The sequence below is a fragment of the Dermacentor andersoni genome, chromosome 8 (genome assembly GCF_023375885.2).
Source record: "Dermacentor andersoni chromosome 8, qqDerAnde1_hic_scaffold, whole genome shotgun sequence".
Taxonomy (NCBI): Eukaryota; Metazoa; Arthropoda; class Arachnida; order Ixodida; family Ixodidae; genus Dermacentor; species Dermacentor andersoni.
This window is the reverse complement of record NC_092821.1, coordinates 51,633,042-51,656,478: the sequence shown is the minus strand read 5'-3', so window position 1 is coordinate 51,656,478 and position 23,437 is coordinate 51,633,042. Positions and strand designations below refer to the sequence as shown.

At 47.1% G+C, this 23,437-nt stretch overlaps 1 protein-coding gene across 1 annotated transcript in view; it reads right to left on the bottom strand.

The window, feature by feature from the left end:
- Positions 1 to 6,605: 6,605 nt before the first annotated feature.
- The window catches only part of Pkc53E (Protein C kinase 53E), a 201,647-nt gene continuing 184,815 nt past the window's right edge, over positions 6,606 to 23,437 (bottom strand). Inside the window, exon 11 of the mRNA XM_050174285.3 lies at positions 6,606 to 12,376. Within this exon, the coding sequence (XP_050030242.1) occupies positions 12,224 to 12,376 (153 nt within the window). The 3' untranslated portion in view covers positions 6,606 to 12,223. The remainder of the gene's footprint in view (positions 12,377 to 23,437) is intronic.

Below are 23,437 nucleotides of genomic sequence, written 5' to 3'. Positions count from 1 at the left end.
AGTTTCTAGGACACTCGCTGCAGATTAGAGTCGTACACTGCTAAAAGCTTGTAACGCAACGCCACCATTTCAACAGCAAATATATATTTTTTTTTCGTACGCCACGTTTTCAAGCAAAATATGATTCGGGCACAACAACAAAGCTCGCGGTATTTGTTTAGTTTTTTATCCCCTCCACTGAGCCGTACCCACAACTGCAACGCTTAGCTTATCTGATGAAGCTGTAACTGTCCTGAAGTCATCTGTGAGATAGAACAGCCTGCAAGCCTTGAACATACGTTTACCCTCTGTCTACCAGAAAGAACAAAGGAGAAGAAAAACCGTTGTGGGAACACAAATGGTCGTGTCTTTAGCCGCAGGGTGAAAGCTCGCAAAAGAAGAGACTTCAGCCATTCCTTGGGCTACTGACTCATTAAAAGCGACAGCAGCATCCTCCCCAAGTGAAATATTGGAAGAGAATCAGCCGGTACAGACTGGGCTGCCGAAAGCCGTTTCAAATTAGCCTTTTTCAAATTAGACCTTAACATACCTGTAGACTCATTGTTTTTAAACTTCGAAAACGCTTTTGACAAGGTTCCCCTCAATCGTCCTTCGTTGAAACTTTCAGTCCTGAATCTCAGTCCCCTAATTTATGATTGGTTGCGCGATTTTCTGACCGCCCGGCAGCAGTTCGTTTTTGAAATAACTTTTCGTCCTCTCTGTCTCCTGTGCTTTCTGGGGTTCCTCAAGGTTCTATCCTTGGCCCCATTCTCTTCTTAATCTGCATTAATGATATTTATAATTATATATCTTCTAACATACGCCTATTTGCGGACGACTGTGTTATTTGCCGACCAATAAACGACCGCTCAGATATCCTTGTTCTACAGCGTGACTAACAAACTGTTGAAAAATGGTGTAAAACATTGTTAATGTCTTTAAATGTGAATAAAACGTCATTAATCGCTTTCTATCGTCTTCATTCTTATGTAGCACCCTCATATCTCTTAGATAACTCAGCAATATCATCTGCGATAGCTCATAAATAGCTAGGGCTTGTTTTAACGCATGATCTTTCGAGGTCCTCCCACATCGCTAAAATAACCAGCGAGGCCAACCGCACCTTAGGCTTTCTCCGGCGAAATCTAAAATTTGCCCCTCCTTCGGTAAAAACGCTTGCCTACAAATCTGTGGTAAAGCCCAAATTTGAATACGCATGCTCAGTTTGGGACCTTCATCATACTAACCTTTCTAACATGCTTGAATCTGTCCAAGACCGCGCAGCCCAATTTATCTTCCATGACTATTCTTCATATACTAGTGTCACGGCGCTAAAATCTAACGCGAATCTTTCCAGTCTAAAAACAAGACGTCAAGTGTCCAGGCTCATTCTATATCACAAGTTTTATCATGCCCCGATTGCTAACAGCGTCATATCGCCCGCTGACCAGCATTCATCCCGGACTAATCATTCAAAGTCTGTATACCCCTGCATGCGCGCACATCGTTCCATCTGCTTTCGTTTTTCCCACGTACAGCAAGAGACTGCAATGATCTGCCTGAAGAAGCGGCGAACCACTCCAGTGCGACTGAGTTCAAGACTGCCATCGAACAGTTTCTTCTTTGAAGCTGTCCACCCCTCATGTAAAACCCCTCTCCAGGGGCATTTGAAGAATAAATTAATAAATGCTGGTGTTATCGGGCTACGCAAACCTCGAGGCGTCCTCTCCAGCGTAGTCTTCGTGCGGGCATTCCACTATATAGCCGTGCGCATACATAATCCCTTAGAATTCACTAGATGCTTTTGTGAGCCTACCAAAAAAAAGAAAAAGGAGGAAAGAGAAATAATGAGCGTAAACGCACACGTTCGGATGGCGTACCGTACGTCATATAGCTAGTGTCATTGCAATTTCATGCTATAATACAATGCTAAGGCATCAAAATTTTTTTGTCCTGTCGCACCTGTGCCGAAACGCACACATGCCTTTTGAAAATGCTCCATCTGTAGTGAGAGAAATCGTGCAGGACGAGCTGCGTGACCAGATAGCCCTCTTTTGCGTGTACGCAATCGAACGTTGCAGAGCGTCACTGTAATAAAGCGACCTTGGTAATCTGCTACAATCCACTGAATTTCTTGCATGGATGCGCAAAACATTCGCCATAAAACAAATCGATCGAAGTCGGTACTGTTTTAAAATCCTGTCGGAAACAATCGTATGTGTGCCGCTGGGTGAGCTTTTTAAATTAGGCCACACCTAGCAGATCCTCCCACCTAAAGAAGCAACACTGCATTAAGGTGTTGCGGCAAGCATCACTAGGTTGTCCTCTCGCGGTACCCGCGACACTGAAGCCAGCGTTCACGCACTAGCATTGCGATCCGTTGCGGCGTCACTGAAGCAACGGTTTCCGTTGGAGATCAGTTGCTGCACTCGCCCCCCCCCCCCCCCCCAAAAAAAAAAGAAAGAAAGCGCAAGTGTCATTGCTAGTAATAAAAAAAGAACAATGAATGCGCGCTTTCTTTGCTAGGATGCACTCATGATCTTCCGAAATAAGGACCAGCACCCAAAAGAAAACAAAGGAAGTAGCACGTATTCACGTATTGCTGGTTTCTTGAGGCACCGCTGGCAGATTGCTAGAAGGTGCGGCAACTGACGCCCTCAGAGGAACGATGGAGCGCGTCAGCGAGCACGTCAGCGAGCACGTCAGCGAGCGCCTGAACTCCCGAAACTGTTCGCACGTCTGCACATTCCAGATGTCCTTTCTTTTTCTTTTAGTGGCTTAAAATTTTACAGTGACGGTGTTTGATAATTACATTTACAACCTACATTAAGTTTACAAATACTGTACAAATGTACAGCGTTTTACTCGCTGGCGTGCGCAGTGGAGTTTCAAGAAACGCGTAGAAGCCCTGGGTAGGCGGGCAATCGTGCGCGAATGAAACCTTAACAGGAAAATGCAATTACCAAAATCAAGAATCGAGAGCGTTTACTCTTGCGATTCTGAATGTGATTAATTTGGCTGGTTCCAGGTTTACAATTTTGCTTAATTAGCAGTACAACTATATAGCGACACACTGTTCTTCCTATACAAAAGCGATCAGCGCATGCGTGCAGTCGATCGACGAGGCTCCTGCAACTCTTGCCTTCGCGCTTTTTACGACTCTCCATAGACCACGCCCTTTCGCAGTAAGGACATCGGAGCTGTAGCTAGTTACTCTCACTTCAACATTGCACATCGAGAGGTGCAGTTGTCCACGCTCTCAATGTCTTTCTCACTGAAACGTCGCACCACAAGGTATAACATTGCCGCGTATTTAACATTTTCCGTTATTTCGTCCTCGATGATTCCGCAACGGCGCACAAGCAACTGCGTGAACGGCGGCCAAAGTTGAAGTCGCAGAAGAAATCTCGGGGAAACCTTGGCACGGGGAAAACACGAAATAATATTTTACTTCGCCTCACAACAGACACACTTCGCGTCGGTTTAGCGACAGAGGATCAACGCTGGAGGCTGAAAACACGACAGACGCAACCGTCCTGTCGTGTAATGCCGTTTCCTCGTGCAGGCATTACATCGACCCATTTTTAATGCTTGCGGGCGTAGTACGCAGCGGGCGAAAGCGGATGCTAGCCCTTTAAGTGACCCTGCACGAAGTTCGAGGCGCCACTGAAGCCGCGTCTCGCAAAGGACAGTAGCGTGGTTCGTGTATTTAGGGGACGTTTACATGCACGGCGTGAACTCATGCGCAAAATATGGCCACTTATAGGCTTGACGAAGTAGCAAAAAAAAAATAATAATACCGTCATTCGTGTGACGCGTTCTCAAGAGATGTGCGGAACGTGAGCAATCGTTACCGATACCTTAGTGTCACGATACACTCTGGGTACGTTTTCTTATTCGCTACCATTCAAGCCACAGCAGCGGTTTTCACGTCTTGAAACAAGCATAGATTGCAGAGAGTTTCAGGACGAACATGCACGCACTGTGGTTGCAGTATTACAGAAATGCCATCACGTATGCGGAGACCTCGGCGCTATAGCGACAACAACCCTTGAAATTGCGCCCAGCTGAACATGTCACACAATAAGCTATCCAATCCCATCTTCCGAAAGTACATAAGCGGGTGCTTCAATCTCTCGGCCGAACCTAACTCCCAGGCGACATGTGGTCCACGGTCACGCAATGCAATAAAGGAATCACAGATAATGTTCAAACACAGCCTCAGGAAGTGCAGCTACTAGCGTTATCGCTGGCCGCCGCATTAGGCTAGCGCTTGTCATGATACGGCAGCTGGGACACGTACGCGCACGCCGTGCCGAAACTCTCGAGTTAACATAAACTCCAAGATTCGGTGCTCACCAATATCGTAGGGCGGACTAATCTGGTACAACAGATGGGCATGTTAAACCGACTACTGTTCCTGAACCGAGCATGTGTAAAAGTTGGCTCTTCGAGACCCGGACAAGGGCCATCCTCTCAGAGGGTGGAACGAGTACGCGTCATACCATAGCTAGTGCTTTGTCGTCACAGCGTTACTGCATCGGCGCCGATCACATTCAAGCGCCGCCATTTTGGCACTCTCTCCGCCGCATGCGGAGTCATCGCTAAAATGCATAGCGCATGTCACGTGGGTTCGCGGAACTCGGGCATAGATACCTGGTGGTGGGGATCAGATTCCATCGCACGCCAGGCCAAAGGAGCAGGCCAGTAATGTTCAAGCAGTGAGAGAGGCGGCTACGATACAGTGGCTAAGAAATATTCGTACAACATGTTATATTGATTAGGCGTTGCGATATTTGTGAGGAAACAAAGGGGGGAAAAGATACCCGCGTTCTTCAACACCTTAGTGAAATGACCAGAGTCGGTAAGTTGAGCGTCTTCGAACAACTCGATGAGGTGCGACCTTCAGTAGAGACCGTCGCGAGGCATGCGTTGCTCAGACAAAACAGGGCTTAGCATATAATTTAAACCATCGTTGAACGCTTTTTGTTGGCTAAAAGCAATGAGCATACACAGTACAAATGCTTAAAAATATGCGCCGTCCATTGCCCTTGTTTTGTTCTTGCTAATGCTAAGACGGCACATATCCGCGTTTTTAACGAACAACAATATAGCAGACACCAGAGGTTCGGGAGCGAACGACCCTTGTGGGGTTGAACTCGAAGCTTTCACGGCGAGGGAAGGGTTGTAGACGCGGGCGTAAAAGGAGGCTTCCGCCACAAGATCCCAAGTTCACAGCTCGTTCGAAGCAATTGAATGGGTGGTAGGTTTCGAGTTGTACACGGTAAGGCGATAAGGTATGTGGTAAGGCAAATAGCTGGAATTCACAGTAACCTTTTTTTTTTTCGTGGCTTGCAGCCGACACAAAGCGAGCAGAGCTGTACACTGTGGTGCGTCGCGAGAGCATTCGCTCGTCGTAAAACACTGGCATCATAATTACACAGCATATCCGTCAGCACACATCGCTCTTGGTTATGAGGCTCCGGCGGCAGCGACTATAACGACTCGAAGGAAAACGGAGCTCAGTTGCTCGAGAAGTCGTCATTGCGCCCCGAGAAATACGGAGACCGCAGCGGAAGGCCTCTTCACGTCTTCTGGGCATATCATGAGATGCCATTGCAATTCCTAGGGAATACCGTCTAAATGAAACAGCCGTTCTTCATGCACGAAAGTTACACTGCCATGGCAATAGAGAACATGTTTCAGTACATATCCCCAACTAAGCACGGAATTGCTTCAGCCAGCTACAACCTCAAAGAGCAGCGTTGTCTGGCTGCGAACACGAACGTTTCAATCTGGAGCACTGAGTGGGGGAAAATGAAAACACCGCCCTAGCCACAGCTGTGATCTGTTCCAAGCAGAACTGGTTTCGAAAGAGATGAAACTGCAGTTGAACTTTCTTGTTGGAGGAAACAAAGATTACACACGTACTACCTTGTGAAGGGCGGCGAGAAATGCGGAGAGAAATTCATCACGCGTCTTGAAGCGCGAAAACACAGAGATTTTACCAAGGTTGCACACCATCAATTAGCCTCAAGAAAAGGCCTTGGAACAGAGGTAACAAAAGTTTCGTCAAGCTATTCAGCGTAAACCATCGATAGGCAAGAAAAATATGTGGTCCACGGTATTATTGCACGGTACAGCTTATTGCAGACACACGTTAGACACAAAAAATTAATGGTTCTCGAGAATTACGAGAGCGCTCGTTCGATGCACACTGACAAAAGAATACATACTATCCCAGAGTTCTTCGCGCTGGCACAGCCGGAGCTGCGTACTTGTGCCGCGGATCGGTAAGGGTGGGCAAGCACGTCTTGAGCAGGCTACTCAAGACAAGTTCAAAAGTTGGGAAAACACGCTCAGGAGCATCGGAGCTGAGAAGAGCAGAGAATCGAGCTAGTTGATAGTGCTTCGTCATGCAAACCTCGCATTCCACAAAAACACCGAAGAAAGAATAATGGAAGAATGTGGACAATTCCGGGATTTGTCTCCTGATTACATTCTTTGCGTCTTCGCTTGACTCGCACCGTTGACGTGGCAGGTCGAGATGTTCTCGGACTCCCTGTCGGCAGACCTCTCGATACATTCTCTCTGCCTCACCGTCGGCCATGATCTGTCGAGAGACCAACGCAGCCACGATCTTTATTTCACATGTTGCAACTTCGAGCGTCCGCCGACTCGGCGACTGTCACTCTCCAATCATGCACTGCCACTGAAGCGTCAGCACATACGTCAGAATGGTGCGGCGCTACCATTGGTCAGCCGTAGCGCCACGGCGAAAATTTACACCAAGTCGAAACTCTGCTGCGCCGCCGCACAGGATCGGTTTCTGCAGTCGCTGCGGTTGAAAACACGCACAATTTGTAAGTTGTGAAGCTGGCTTTAAAGGGCGACCTGCAACGTTAGTAGAGCACCGTTAATAAAAGTGAGTCCACTTGTTGTAGAACTACTTCGCCCCGCATATAAAAAGTGGCCGAAGTGCGTGGTGACGTAGACAGGGAAACGTAACAAAGATGAGCCGCATACTACGCAGAATAGGATAGCAAGAACGCGATGCAACCTGGGGCTCGCTCGCACGAGTGTTTAGCGTTCAAACGTTCCATGGACATCTCAGGTATTCTCAAGCAAGCTGCTGAAGCATTCCAGCAAATTTTAAATGCGATACAAATCTAAATGCGATACTTTCGAGCAGCAAAACTTAGAATAAGCTCTCTCAAAAGCTTGAGGAAAGGCTTTCGCCACAGCGTAACTCAAGAACGTTGACGGTCGGTACACTTATGAAAAAGAAAGCAGTCTACCCCAAAAGACCTTGCTGACTTTTTACAAACCACTCATAAGAGGAAAGCCGAAGGAAATTATTTCAAACTTCTTGCAAAATGGTCTCGCCGACGTCTGCTGGCGTCTAATGACCGCGACTTTGGACCACTAAACATGAAAAGTTAAAGCAGTCCGACTGAGCTGCAAATCAAAATTTCACCAGAAATGCGCTCGTTCGGCATTTCATCGCTAGCATCAGAGTTTCGAGCCGACTAGCAATGCGCCGCCAAACTAGTCGTTGGTAACCTTGCTTCATCAAAGACAAGTTTGCGTTCTGCATGAAGCGGAAACTCAAGTTTCTACTTCATACACTTTCACACACAATTTCAATCGATGAATTCAATCGACAAAACTACCAAGGAAATTAGTGAGTTTGACACCTTTAAAAGGACTTTGATTCCTAGGAGAATTTCCTCCGGCAAGATTTTTGCCGACAAGCAATTTTACTTCGTGGAACGAAACATAAGCCAGTAGAAACACCTCTCAGTTTTATGAATAAATAGCGGCACTGCGATTCGCCTTCCTCACATTTGATTGACAAATTTCGTGAGTCAAACCTTCCAAAGCAGAATTTCTCAATACGTTAAAACATGTCACCATCACGCCTTTGCAAAAAAAAAATGACACCTGCAGTGGCTGACAACAATCAGTCAAGCGGCGAGGTCGTAGGGATAAACAGTCCATTAACGACTCGTATAGCTCCATGTCACAACAAGCCCGGGTTTAGCGACAATGCCTTTAAGCATGTGCCTGAATACTGAACGGCGCCTCCTCAAGATTCACAACGCAACGAGACGGGAAATTCTCGATGCCCCTGCAAAAACGATCATATCGTAACTAGGACAAACAACGCTCTGACGTGTACGTTCCTGAGCAGACGCCGAACGGCAAGAACATACACATCAAGAAAGCCTATGGCACAATACAAAGTCTCGCGGACTTAGCGTATCCAGCAATAGAATTTCATCAAGTTTCGTACTGCCTATCCGCTCCGAAAATTCCTGAGATGTCCCAAGCTAAGGAAGACAAAACTAAATGCAACAAACATCAAGGACATCCTTTGACTAGATGCGCAAGTACTACAAATTCCATTCGCATTTAATGACAGCGCACCTGAAACACGTTGAATGCCTACTTCAGCAGTGATACAGTGTATTTGTCGATGTCCGGTACATATGCATTTGTAGACCGCCAAGTCAGCGGTTGTAGTTCCACTGCCTGCCAGATTCCAAAACTTTCTCTCTGTTTCAGCTTTCACAGCGGCGGCTGGAGAATTTGGCCACGCAAAAGCGAAACTGTGAGACGGAACGCGACATTAAAACTGCAATATTTTTTTTTAATTGATGCCGTTCAACTCAAACCAGCGAAGTGCACCTAGAGGTGCAAAACATTTCCAGCGACGTTCAAATGGTCACAGAATAACCAAGGAATTTCATAAAATTGGCTCGATAAGGTCTGCCTTGAGCTTGTGAGCGATGAATAAGGGTCGTTGTAGGGCAATTCGTTAACAACTTTATGGGAGACGTCAACTTCATACCGTCAAAATATTTCTAAGGCTCGTAATGACCTTTGTTGGAAAATAAAGTGGTGCGCTGAGCTTTTAAATGCACGCTGGCTTCTGACGATCTTCAACGAAATTCCAGCGTTCAGGACCACATATTAAAAGCAGCTGGAACTGATTTCAGCCAACAACTAAAGGAGATGTGAACGATGCCTCAAACAAACTGCAAATAAGAATGTGCTCATACAGCGGAGCCGATGGCCTGCTCATCGCATCGGTTCGACGCGCACTTCAAGGCCGATACACAGGTCGTAGCGACGACTTTGAAAGTCGCCAGCGGAAAACTACAAGACGCGAGGACAGACTATCGAGAACTGATGCTTGCATTCGATGGTACATGGTCTATTTGGCACTATACTTCTTTGTAGGGGCAAATGCAAGCCCTTTCCCTCTGGTGGCTAACCGAAACCGACGCATCTTCTAGACAGACCTCATCACTCACTTTTGGTTGACAGGGCCTAAACAAAGGCCACATCAAACAATGGCGGAAATGAAACGTCCACGGTGCCTTCATCATAAATAGGAGGCAAACTTCAATTAGATTGTGTTGCGCCAGAACAAGCTAATTCGACGGAGCGATCTTCGCTGTCTCGAGGATGTTCATGGCATTACAAGCCAGCGTCGTTACAAGGAGGAAGCGGGTCAAACTAAGTGATGAATACACCAAGACAAACATGCGAAATACATGATTCTAACTGAACTGGTATGAAGATAATTGATCAGGGCCGGTCGTCAGCCAGCACTGCCGTGAAAAACAGGAAACCTGCGATCCAGTAGGAGAAATTTCACCAAAGTGACACAGAGGTTCATTCTGTGGCCCGGTGTTTAGCCCTATTCCATTTTTCTAGTGCACAACGCACACCGACGCGTGTTATACACGAGGACATATTATCTCACATGTTTTGTATACTGGAGGCTACAAGTTCGCTAAACCGCGTAATCTGCACAAGGTGTCGCGTTCGATGCTAATGGCGAGTCACTATCCATGACTCGACTTGAACAAACGTGACCGTGCCTTCTCGCGCTGACTTTCTAGTCGACCCCAAGTCACTTGACACGAGGTCTATCAAGGAAAAAAGAAACAGCCCGACCTGTCAACGGCGCGGCAGCAAAGGGGGTGTCACATTGCGAATATTGCAGTTCCACCGGCACGCTCTGACAAAAGAACATATGTATTTGACGCCTCTGCCGCTCCAAGCTGGGCAATTTGAGTGTTTTCAGTTCCTGGTAGTCTTCACCCGGCAGATGCCAACTGCCAGGTCGGAGACTTCTACCGCAGCTTTCTTGTCGACCCTGCCCGGCATCAACCGCAGCCGCTAATACATGGGGAACTTAAGAATCTCTTCACATCGTGTACACACTTATTCGCCTTCATAGGCTGCGTTGTGAATCTCTCGGTGTACCATCGGCTATATTCTCTAGATTACCAGTTACATAACCTGCGTAACACTACTGCCTCCGTCTAATTGCGCCTTCTCATCTCTTGTCATTACTACTGTCAAACTATCTTCTGTCGTTCAATCTACTATCCTTAGCTTCCTTTTGAATCTCCTTGCCTTCTCTCCCCGAATGACTAGTCACGCCTTTCAACGAATAAACCTCTGGCAAACTGTTTACGGCAGTTAGCGGACAACTTCGTTGATGCTACACGAATAAAAAAAAAGAGCGGACTAGAATACCAAAACGCATAATCTGTACCACGAAATTACTGAACAGCCTCTAGAAAGCCTTCCGACTTAAGTATGCTGGCCTAGTTCTGAAATAGCCCAGCGTACAAGAAGGAGCTTAGTTATTTTCAAGTGCCTGGTAGGCAGCCGTCGATAGAGGGAGCCACAAGTTTTGTCGCAACGATCGCATTTGCGCCAAAACCGGGAATCACAGGGTGAAATAAAATTTTTCAAGACCGTAATCTTTCCACTTCATTTCCGACACTTGCCTGAAACTTTGACGAACTTTCCTGAGTGGGTCGATTGTTTGGTACGACAGTACAACATTATGAGGTCGAGATTTGCTTCACAACGATGGGAAGACTATGCCAACAGGAATGGTCGTGTCAAAAATTGGCCTTTCATAGACAACTTCCGGTGGTCATTTTCCAAGTTGGTCTGGAAGTGTCCGCGGGCCATTACTACAACCGGCATCCACGTTCTCGGTCGCTGCACTAGTAACAGAATTACGGGGGGAAAGACCCATCAACATGATAATGATGCATGGGCTCAACCATCACTAGAAGAAAACGCGGTGGCATGCTGCTTAAAAGTGAAGAGCAAACAGAATCATATTCGTGGGACGCGAGTCTCCCCGAACTGTGACAGTGCCGGAAGTAAGGACCACGTATAGACACAGCTTCCACAGGACGTCGAGGACAGAAAACGTCCCTTGAGGACGTCATTCGATAGAGTAAAGAGTTGTTTCGACAACGACGCTTATAATGTATCACCAAAAGCTTGAGACTAACACATGTGTAACACGGGTGTAACAAGAGGTCCATCAAGATTTTATAACGTTCGCATATCATTAACGTACGGAAGTTCCATGGAAACCAACGTCCCCTGTGACACTGCTGTATGAAAAATTTAGGCGAAAAATTGCGAAGCAAGGAACAGTCGAAGTGCTCATTGGGTAGTACTCTGCGAAGCTCAAGGTTCATAAGCTGGGGTCATGCCCTGCGGCCCAAGTTGAAGGCTTGCACGTACGCGGCGCTCTTCCAGCCTGTCTGGCATTCCGAGATTAACTCTCTCAAGAACACGTCCTGCCGAATGTGAAAACAACGTGAAAATGCCGCTGACGCTCTCGGGGACAACTTCCGAATGGCAGTGAAGAATATCGCGTCGTTGTCTCAGCTAGTAGCCACGCCACGCCATCTTAAATACTCGGCTGACATTAGCTTTGTGCGCGAGAAGACTCCAACGTCTGATATGCCTTCGTAACGGGTACGCCACCAGTCATTCCAGGCAGTCTCAAATACATCTTGCCACTCGTGGCCAAGAAACCTGTAATCCCGCCTGAAGAGACTGTACCCCTCTCCTGAACAAAGCTCAAACTGCCCAAGGATGCGAGCCCTCAGACAAACGCCATTGCAGCCTACGGGGGAAAGCACTCAGTCACGTCGCGTACATGTGCCGCTCGGCGACAGCGCATTGAGTATGTAGGAACAAGACTCGGGCCCACTGCCCTAGCCCGACGGCCACGCAAACTTGTCCCCGAGTACAATACAGTGTGTGTTGACGGGCATGAAGGTTCCGAGTCCTGAGGAGAGAGATGGTGGTGGGACCCCCTCGCGGGGAGGCACGCATCGTTGACGTCGGGTGCGGTGTGGTAATAATAATTATAGTTAAACAATAAATAGACGGCAGAAGAGTCTGGCTAGACGTGCTGCACAAACTCCGGATTGAGGAAGGAGAAGCCCATGAACTCGGTCTGGTCCAGGTTCATCATGAACAGCTTGTCGGTAGGCGTCAGCTCGATCTTCTCGCTGGTGAACTGCTTGTCAAAGTTGCTCACGTCCTTGCGGTGTTTCTGCGCAGAGAGAGAGAGAGAGACGGAGGTTACAGGCACGCCTCACTGGTCCTCCCGCAAAGACGAGCATACTCGATCACAATGTTCAATCTCGCGGAGGCAGCTGACGACAGACAAAAGGCGCACTATACGGCAGACCAGTACACTAAAGGACGCATAACGGGGTCATTGAGATCTCGTAGACAGATTTGAGATCCCGAATGGCGATCTAAATTAGCACGGTCATTTTCTTTTTCGGTGTAAAGTCACACAAACCTTTACCCGCTGCATCCGGCCACAGATGCAAATGGTGGGGAGATGCCGGCGCCACCAGTCAATCTCGGATAATCATATCAATTTAGCAACGAAACAACCCGTAGCAAGCAGCACTGAGAAGCCTGGTGCCTTGTTATGCCACGTCACGTCTTTCCGCGCACCCCTCCCCCAGTTTCGAAAGCACAGGCCCAGTGAAACGGGAGCCCGGCAAGTTCATTTGCGAAATCTGGTTGCGTGACGACATGCTTCCTCATGGCTTCTTTGACACCAAGCGTATTTATTTCGTAAGCGAATATTCACTGCCGTTTATTGTGCCCCATAAGGCTATTAGCCTTTGATCGTGTATCGAATAATGTTCTGTACTGAAGGCACTGGGCAGTGACATGGTGCTGGTTAAAGAAGACGACGAGAAGCAGGCACGTACCCAGGATTTCTTTTCGGGGGGGGGGGGGGGGGGGGGGGGCAACCCAAGGTAACTTTTCTATGCAAATGAGGGGGGGGGGGGTACCTCTACTAGTACAAATGTGAATAACGCCCACCATTCGCCATAAGAACGCGTGCACCCACAGAAGAGAAATGAAATAAGGTGTATTTTACTCGTACGCCTGTGCGATACACCTCTCCTTTACTTGGCAAACAAAGAACCACGTCAAATGGACTCGCGCAGGAAAGAAGCGCAGAAAGGACACTGCCAAGAACCAGTAAAGAAGAAAAAGTGTAAAATAAAGATTACTTTAGTAGAATAGAACTTAAAAAGAACAGCAGTTGGCAACAAAGGCACATGGACCACGCGGAGTTAGGTTACTCCGCCAGCCAATCACAGAAGCAAACAAGGTCGTCGTCATGCGGCCATTTCAATATGGCGTTGTACTTGATACCTCCGGAGCGTCTGCTTTTCTTGAAGATTCTTTTCATCGGCAGAAATAATGATGTGTGCAACAGACATGGACAAAATGTACGGAGTCCTCAAAAGTCCGTGGTGCGGTTCATTTCACTGCTCATGAAACTTCACTTCATTTATTCATGAAACTTAATTTTACCCATGAAACTTCACTGCCAACTTTAAGTGAAACTTCACAACAAATAGTTTTAGCGAAGCCAAGCATGTTATTTCAGTTCAATAAAGAATTAGGTATTCGCCATTCCACCATATAGGCGAGGGAAAAGGTATAAAATTGCCCGCTAATAATTTTATTTTTGTGGCTAGCGCCTTATTTGGGTAACAGAAAAAGTTTGAAGTACGAATTATTTGCCGCCTCGCGGAGGAACAGTGGCTGGCGGTGATGAGGGCGTGGGCGGGGCTTCAATGCAGACTTAAGTTGTATCCGACTATATTAGCGCTTTTTGAATTAGCTCTGGAAGAATTATGTTTGCGGAACAATCACAGTTCTTTTGGATCCCTCGTTTACTGCTGTAACAAGTACCACAACCAACTCGTATTGTTATTAGGGAAGTTACGTAACGATGCGTGGCCGCCAGTCGCGTACGACCGCGTATGGCGCAGGAAGCTGCGATTCTAGGCGTACTGCGCCCACCGCGGAAGGTTAGAAAAACACCTACATAAGCACAGCAGAGAGAGAGAGAGAGAGAAACAACTTCATTGAGCCGAGCTCGACATCTTCTTAGACGCCGTCGATGGAAGTGGTTCCCTCTTCACGGGACCCATATGCTTCCCTAGCCGCCTGGCCCCTGGAGATCAGGACGAGCTGGTCTTCCAGGGCGGTGCTGGTTAGCAAGGTCTCCCATCGCTCGGTAAGGGTGGATGAGGGGTGGGGTAAGGTAGCGGGGCAGTTAAGAGGTGGGGGGATCGCCTTGATGAAATCGCATACTCCAATGACGTGTTGGAGCGTGCCTAACTGAGTTCTGCAGAAGTTACAATCCTTGTCGTACCTTTCCGGGTACATCTTGTTTTGAAGGTAAGGGTGCGGGAATGATCCTGCCTGTATTTGCCTGTAGATCGCTTGCTGTTCTCTGCTAAGCGATTTGTGAGGATCGGGGGTAACGGCGCCTCTCCGTCTTATAATGGTTCGTAATGTCTCTGTAACTAAATATGGACTGTGGCTCACCTTCCTCAACCCGGTGTTCCATCTCTCGGGCGAACTGGTGGGCAAGTTCGTTGCCCTCCAGCCCAGAGTGAGCCGGTGTCCATATTAACTCAACTTTCCTTTCAGGTACGTCGCGTTTACTTTGGAGAATATCTAGTGCCGCAAGAGACACCCACCCCTTCCTGTAGTTGTTATACGCCTTTTGCGAGTCGGTGACAATTCTTCCCACCTTGGGCTGCGCGAGTGCTAGCGCTATCGCGGCCTCTTCTGCCACCTCTGGAAAAGACACAGCAGAGACGTGGTTACGTTAGGCGGCTCTAATGATAACTGTAGAAGCGTCATTCAGAACACAGGGAATTGTCCTCCACTTCGGGCGGCGTTTTCTCTGTTCATTTCTAAATAATATGAGAGATGTTGATCCATAAATAGTTTCATAAACAATGGCTAAATTTGTTAACTTTCGCTTTTCCTTGCTGTTCGGCTGTTGTCTCGGCCCTCTCCCTTAGTAGATCGCTTAGTAGATCGCTTAGTAAATCGCTTAACTCCTTGAGAGTCTTGTTTCCAGTTGCCAATTTTGCACGAAAAATGCTGTACACTTAGGCAAAAGCCAGAGGAGTTAACGGGTGACAGTCATATTGCCTATGATTTTAAGGGTTATTGCAAGGTTTGATGATGGACGTTGTCTCGCATTACATTATTTTCCACCTTATCTAACCCATATCACGGGTATATGGTTCCGAGGATCTGTCAGCGTATGATGGACGTTGTCTCGCATTACATTATTTTCCACCTTATCTAACCCATATCACGGGTATATGGTTCCGAGGATCTGTCAGCGTCGCGGCGAGCGGTCACTCGAGGAAATAATGAAACAAAAAGAAAAGTTAAACGCAGTTGCCATTTTCTCTGGCCGCAACTCGTTCCACGTGCATACAGACCACCTGACTACGAACTGAATCCCTTTCCCGGTCCCTGGATCAGTCTAGACGAAGAAGGTTGAACTAACGAAGCAACAACGATGTGCGTGACCGTTGAATAGACGGTGACAACTGAATGCATCTCGAGTTAATCGCGCGGGCACCGAATTCATGAGGAAACTGGCCTTCACATCCCAGGAGACGCCGACAACTACCGCCATCCAAAAGGAGTGAAAAAGGCCACAAAATATTGACCGCCGAATAGCTGTCACGTCTCAACATTGATTTGGCAGTGCTTTAGGAATGTGTATGAGAAGTGGTGGCGTGGGTTGGGGGGGGGGGGGGGGGGGTATGCGTCTTAATTTCGGGGGGGGGGGGGGGGGGGGGGAGGGCCCGGGCCCCCCTTGGGTACGTGCCTGACGAGAAGCGTTTGCTTCCCCGTTTCGCTATAGCACCGACCTGTTTCAGCCTACCGCTACAAATCAAGAACTAGTGCTGCTAGGCGAACACCCCCGTTTTATTTGGTGGAGGTGCTGGGTTTCTCTTCGACATCCTGGAACTCCGTAGTCGGACGCTACCACCAATGGATGAACAGGGTCCGTCTCAGGCTGCTGCTCCCGTGCCCCCGGCCATCGTATGCTCTGGCGTCATCCGGCAGCGCAATTCGGCTATTTAGCGGCACAGACAACCACGACGTGAAAGACTGGCTCGCCGAATGTGACCTTGCAAGCGCTCTAATAATGCGGCGGAAAGTTATCAATTAAAAGGAATATAGGGTATATCATCGGTGAGTGCGAAAAGTTACAGGACCTTTGCTTAAATTCTGGAGGCACCTGTGAAGTTCTGGAGGCACCTGTGAACCATCCGGATATGAAAGGGTAATGCAATGAGTGTTCCTTTATTTGGGTGATACCATCCGCCAGAATTTCTTTGGGTTTGTTTGCAGAATGCCATACAGATCATTGCGGAAAAACTTTCTTTTTGTACACCTAAGAAGACGCGTGTAATCCTGTAGGCACGCAAAATATTTCTTCCATTTGTAAGCCAGCGCAGTTCCTTTAGCTTCACGAAAAAGACGCTTTTTTCGTTTGAGAAGGCCTCCTTAATGGGACACTAAAGTGAAAAATGATTTCTTCTGCATCAGTAAATTACCGTTCTACAACACCAAAAACACCACTCTTACAACGATAAGACGTTTGGTAAGACAGAAAACGCACAAGAACGAAATACGGGTGGCGACGCCTGCTTAAGTTCCCGCACCTGGGGGCTGTGACGTCTTGGATTTTGATGGAATCTTCTAGGGCCTACTAATTATATATAGCGGTACAAATTGACTACATTGTGTTCTAAAGGAACCAAATATTAAACATGGCAAGTTTTGGGAACCTTTATCAGCCAACGCGGCCCAAATGCGAAAACATGCTTTGGAATCCCTGACGGCACGCTGACGTACCGGCGCTGCGATTTCGGCGCGAAATTCAAATACTGATACTGGGACCTTCATTCTCTCATCTAATAATCAAACTATTTTTTTTAAGTGACTGCCTGCAGGGTTCTCAAACAATGCTTCATTAGTCTAAACTGATGTATTGTTTCGCTTTAGTGTCGCTTTAAGCCTATATATGCTCCGTTCCATACGTAGGAGTCAACGCTGTGGAAGCTACGCAAGAAATTCGGTCAAGAAAAGTCATCACTCCGCGCGTTCCGTCTATGGTTCACTGGGCATTCCGTCCATGCTTCGCTGCGAGCCAATCGAGGGAGCACGCACGTGAGGCTCCTCGCGACCAGTTGCAAATGAAAAAAAGAAAAACGAAAAGAACAAAAATAAAAATTATCGAAAGCAACGCATTAGCAGCCGTATAGAACAGCGTGTTTGTTTCTAAGGGTTAAAACTTGTTTCATTCTATACTGAGCCTATATAAAGAACAGTTGCGCACATATGCCGTCTAAGAAACAAAAAACAAAAAAACACCAAACTATATCCAAGTGCGAACGAAGCCACTGCAAGAAGTCCCTGTAGCCTACACAGTGTTTACTGATGTATGGGAAGGAGTATAATGCTCAAAAGCATCTTGCGGTTGTCCTTCGAAACTTTACCTGGTATCCGGAGATTATTTTACGACGGACCGAGCTTGCATACCGTGTAAATAGAGGCCACGTTAAATGCGATTTGTGGAGAAAGTGTTTTTGGATTATTTATCAGCGTTCAACATATTTACTCAGTGTTTGCCTTTCTCTATTTTCACGCGTAATACGAGGCGCACGCGATGTCCTCGATGAACTAAACAAGTCACCGTGTTTATATTTCGTAGAAGTAGGGGCATATTATGTGCGACGTGCAAGTAAAGCTGAATGTGTAATTTAATTACTGCTTTTCAAAAAAAAAAGGGGGGGCTAGGGGGGGGGGGGGGGTCTTACGGACGGCGTAAAATTTAGCTAGATTTACTGCGAGAGTATACGAGCCACTGAGATCGAATTTGGTCAAAGTGGAAGACACGCCATGACTGGTGTGCATGCAAAGTTAAATATACGTGGGTCAAATAAGGTCCCTGCTAAGTTACTTTATCAAGTGATCGACAGCGTTCTATATATGCGAGCAACGTTTTAAACAAGTGGGTCAACTGGTGATTCATATGCAGCCATTGTTTCAAAGCGCGTCGTTTAAGTATGCTGGAAACTGCAGAGATCTGTTCATGCAACTGCTGAAAAGAAACAGATTCCCTGAAATTAACCTGCGATTCCGAAACGTCGCATTTCTTCTTTTCACATTTCAGGGCAGTCGCCGTTACTTCCCCACAAATAATGGTAATATCAGCGCGTGTTTGGGCGTGTTTGCTTTCTCCGCAAAGTCTGAAGGCAACATGTTAGCGATGCTCAAGCGCGGGCAATGTTTAGGTAACTTGTGCGCCAAGCGTAGACACCTTTCAACACCACAGGTACGAACTGGTAACTACTGTAAATAGTACCCTGAATGAATTATACGCCACCGAAAAATATGAAGAACAACAAAATTATCGCGCATGTCACAGCTATTTTACACACACTAAGGCGCCAGTAAAGTAAAAATGTACAAGTTTTCACTTTACTTATGTTGGCCGAGTTTACATAGTCGCAATATGTGGTACGTATTTAAGTGCGGCAGATGTCTTCAATATTCATTGTACTCAAAAATTGAGTCATTGTGTGCCCCATAACCATAGATTGATTTTGGCACGTAAAACCCCACGATTTAATTTGAAATTTAAACTGAGCTATAAGCATAGTCAGCACGACTGATGACATGTCCGTGAGCGGTGTTGCCGATAAGCATATGGGAACATAAATTCCCGAAGATTTCCCCGAGAGTATATTTCCAGGAGTTTATCAACAATTCTTATACAACAACTTATGTAGCGGCACCACTCATTCCTACGTAGCATGTGACCTTCGAAGCGCAAAGATGTTTTGCATCTTTCTGACAACAGTTGCTGCAACGAAGGCTCCGCATCACTTTTCCTGCTCGCTTCTTCTGCACGCGCAACCACTGACGGTGCACTAGCTGCTTTTCCAACGTTCCTTGGCCCGATCTTCGAGCCTGGTGACGACACTCGGGCCTGCACGCGCTCTGCGATCTACACGTGTGCGTTTCGCCACTTGCCTATAAAGCGACGCAATGCCTGCGTCCCTGACGTCAGTCTGCTTTAGTGGAGGCGAGAGGCAGCTCTACCGTGACGCTCGCTTCAATTTGAGCCAGTAGTTGCCGCAGCGAAGGCACGGGGTGACTTTTCTTGCCAGTTTCCTCATTCTCATTTTCCCCTCCCTAATTTTACTGCTGCGGACTTGGCGCGGCGACTACCCTGCTTCTCATGTGGAACGATGGCTTTGAACGAAACACTCGCTAAGAAACTTGAAGCGCTTGAATATATGGCTCGATCAAGCTTTGCACGAAGCCTTGTCTATATACGACCTGGCGGCTAAAATTAAGGAGCACGTGCTTGCTAAGGGTGTCCAAGAGTACATGACGTTAAGCGAAACAGTTCTTGTTTGACAAGTTTGAACTTTTTCAGGGTGAGAGTAACATGGCTGCACGAAACGAGGCTCTGACACCTCAAGAGAGAGAGAAAAGGATGCATAGAAACGCAGGGAGGTTAACCAGAGGCAGTTCCGGTTGGCTACCCTGCACCTAGAATCCCTCACCTCAAATGACACCTCAAAATGAAACGGCACTCAAGGAACCAGGAATGTGCGCAATATTAGAGGTTCTGTCGTGCTCGAATAAAACGCATGTCAAACACGCAAGGGAGAACACATGTGCAGCCGTTATAAAGAGCGTCGGTGAGGTGAATCAGTGATTTGGTTCGCTCGGCGATTTCGATCCAATTCATCGCGCGCAGGCACCATTCACGGAAAAGGGCGCACTTCTCGGGTCTTGCTGCCGGGTGAATAAAAAAAATATACTGTGGAAAGCGTATGAGACTCGCTCAGACACTACTCAGATTGGCTAATCAAGCGGCTTTCATCGCACCATAGAGTGTATAAGGTGCGCAGGCCCCCAACCGCCGGCAATAAAAAGTTCTTTGCTATGACGCTCGCCCTTAAACCACAATTGCCATGTCACAGCTACTGGCGATAGCAAGGTTTTCGGTATGCTTACCGATGCGCACATTTTAATAACGGTATAATAAATAAATTATATAGAAAGGGCTTTGCGGTTTCTACACCGCGCTCTCAGTCACTGCTTGGAAGGGCCAATTCCTCTGTAATCAGTTTTATTGCACGGCGCCTTAGACGAACCGTGTATGACTTTCGCTAACATGACTCCAACTTTTCTTTGGTTTGCACCTCTGAACTGTGGTCAAACGAACCTCATAACGTTTTCGCATTTCGGTGTTATCAAGCAAAAACAAATGTGTGGCGGTTCTACCATTTTCGTCGCCTCAGATTTAGTATACACTCGCAAAGTTGAACCTTTTTTTTCGAACGCTGCGTATACAGAATCAGGGCGAAATGAATTAGGTTAGCCTTATCTAAAAAATGATCAGAATAGTTGATTTCCGCTTATTTACCCTCCTTTCAGAATTTGTACGTACCCTTGATTAATTTCAAAAAGTTCTCAGAATAAACTCGTCGTAGTGGACGATGCACAAATGAAGTTATTAGATTTCTACATACATCGTGCACTGGTTATTCTTGCGATTAAGGTTTTGAGTCGCACATCACATCTCCAACTAGTATTCATACAAAGTCCCCTATGAGATGGTGCGAGGCCATAAACTATTTTTCTCACCTTCCCTGTAGAGACACCGACCTTCAATGCTAACACTTTTTGCTTCTGTATTTAACAAATAATTATGGCTGCAAGTGTTGATGTTAAATGAGCACCTGTCACATCACTTTTGGATCTTGAAGACGCTCTCATGAAAGTTGACGTTTTCCTTAAAGTTGCAGATGTAAGTACAACAACCATGTTGTGTAGAAAGCCTTACTATTTTTTCGCATGACGAACGTATATAGCTGGCGAAATGCTTACTCAAATGCGTTTGTAAGAAGAAATCAGACTTATGCGACCGTGCAGAAACACAACCCAATTTGCAGCGAAGCGGTTTATTTCCAGTAGTTACATTAGGAATTTGAGCTGCCCCCCCCCCCCCCCCCCTATTCTCTCTCTCTTCCCCTTCCGCTTTCTACCTCTTTATATACCCCCAATTTTCCCCCGTGCAGGGAAACCAACCGGAACTACCTCTAGTTAACCTCCCTGCCTTTCTATGGATCAATTCTCTCCCTGTTTCAGTTGTCCGTATAGTTAACCTTTAGACCTTAATACACAGCCAGCACATCACTCATCCATTTGAAACGCTGGACACATACACGCTTTCGAACCCTTGCTTAATGGATTTTTAGCAAATACCGTAGTTATTCACACACGTTTAGCTTCGCATACAGTTCAGGCATAATGTGTCCCCCATTTTCATCGAATTTTGATTTCAGTGACTGATCTTTTTTGATCTCTTCCGGTACAGCTAGATAAATTGTACGCCGTTCTTCACACGCACTTTTAAAGCTCTAGAGCGCTTGCAGAAGCAACTTACTGCGAAGGCCGTGATTAATTTGCACACTTTGAACTTTGCCCGCACATCACAAATGGCCTACCCCCTGTTTTACGAGATATAAACCAGGTAACTCGTTTAGTTCACCGAGTACCTCATAGGTGTTTTCTATGAACCAATGAAAAGGAAAAATAGCTATGGTAACGTCCTTCCTCTACATTGTCCGAAAAGCCCGGCCTGTTTTGTCAGCAGGCAAAGTGTCAGCTGCCGTCTTCCGAGACCGAGGACTCGTTGCTGGTGAATTTTCTGCGGAAGGAGAGGATTACCGAATGGACTGGTGCACTACGAATGACTGGGTGCACTGCATACGCTGCCTTGATTCATCACCTGGGGGGGCGACATCAACGCTGAGTGACGTGGCACGCTTACATCCTCCAACCGCCAACAAGACGACGCACCCATCACGCGGCTCTTCTGTGGCAATCGTTGCCATCCGTTTTTGTTGCTTTTCTTTGCTTAAACACCCGCCGCACTCGCCATATCTTACACCGTCACACCCATTCCCCTTTTCTCAAAACTGAAGAACGAACTCATCGTAATCTACTTTCCCAATGACGACAATGTCATTCACGCAGTCTTTCAAGCCACCGTTCATTCAAACCGTAGCGCTTTTTAGACGACCAATCCTTTGAATTTCTTTCTTGGTTCGCCGTGGTTGCTTAGTGGCTTTGACGCTGCGCTGCTAAGCACGAGGGCGCGGGATCGGATCCCAGCCACGGCGGCCGCATTTCGACGGGGGCAAAATAACAAGAACACCCGTGTACCGTCCACTGGATGCACGTTAAAACACTCCAGGTGGTTGAAATTAATCCGGAGTTCCGCCGTGCGGCGTGACTCATTATCATGTCGTGGCCTTGGCACGTAAAACCCCGGAACTTTGTATTTGTTTCCTTGGAGCGGAAGCACTGCAATATCGCTGAGCCAGGTGAGTGGACAATAGAGAAGAAAGGTACCCCATGGTTAGTTACGTCAGCAGCCGAGGCCGAGGCCGCCTCCTTGCCGAGGCCGCCTAACGAACACTTTTGCCACAGCACTCGTAGATATACATCAGCTCTTTGCCGCAAAGGGCCAGTGGCGTTACGCCAACCCACGACGTGTCGTGGACGGATCCAAGTGACATGTTTCATTGACTTCTGAAATTAATCTTTTCAAGTTTTCAGGAGTCTGCGGAAAGTCTCGGCGCGGTATACACTGCTGGCAGCGAGAAACCAATGAAGCGTTCGTCGTTGCGTTGGCATGTCATGCGCTAGTGACGTCAGCGGCACTTCTAGCAGAGATGATGAATCTGGGTGTTGATGGCAGAAGCAACATCGCATACGACAAATTGGTATTTTTCAATGTGATGACAGGCAGCGCAGTGAGTCTTCATTTCGTGCTCGTTTTGTATATGTTCAACGAACACGCACAAATCATAACGTTGTCAACAGAAGCTGTAATCAGTGACAAGTCAAGAATGCAGGAGAGGCATCCTTCAGAAATGCATAATGCGCCCGCCATTTAACCCTTTGCCCATTTAAAGTAGTTTCCTTAAAATGCGACAGGCGCCAAGAGCAGCCTTAGCTGCTCAGCAACAAATATAGCAGGCCGTGATACTACACGAAACGGCGAAAATCTGCAGGTATGAGAACGAAGAAGAGCCGCGCAATGAGGTCACTAGCAAAGGAAATGGAAACGAAAACGCGATAGCGTTAAAGGGACACTAAAGGAAAATACTAAGTCAAGCTAAAGTAATAGATAGGTGCTCGAGAATCTTTAAGG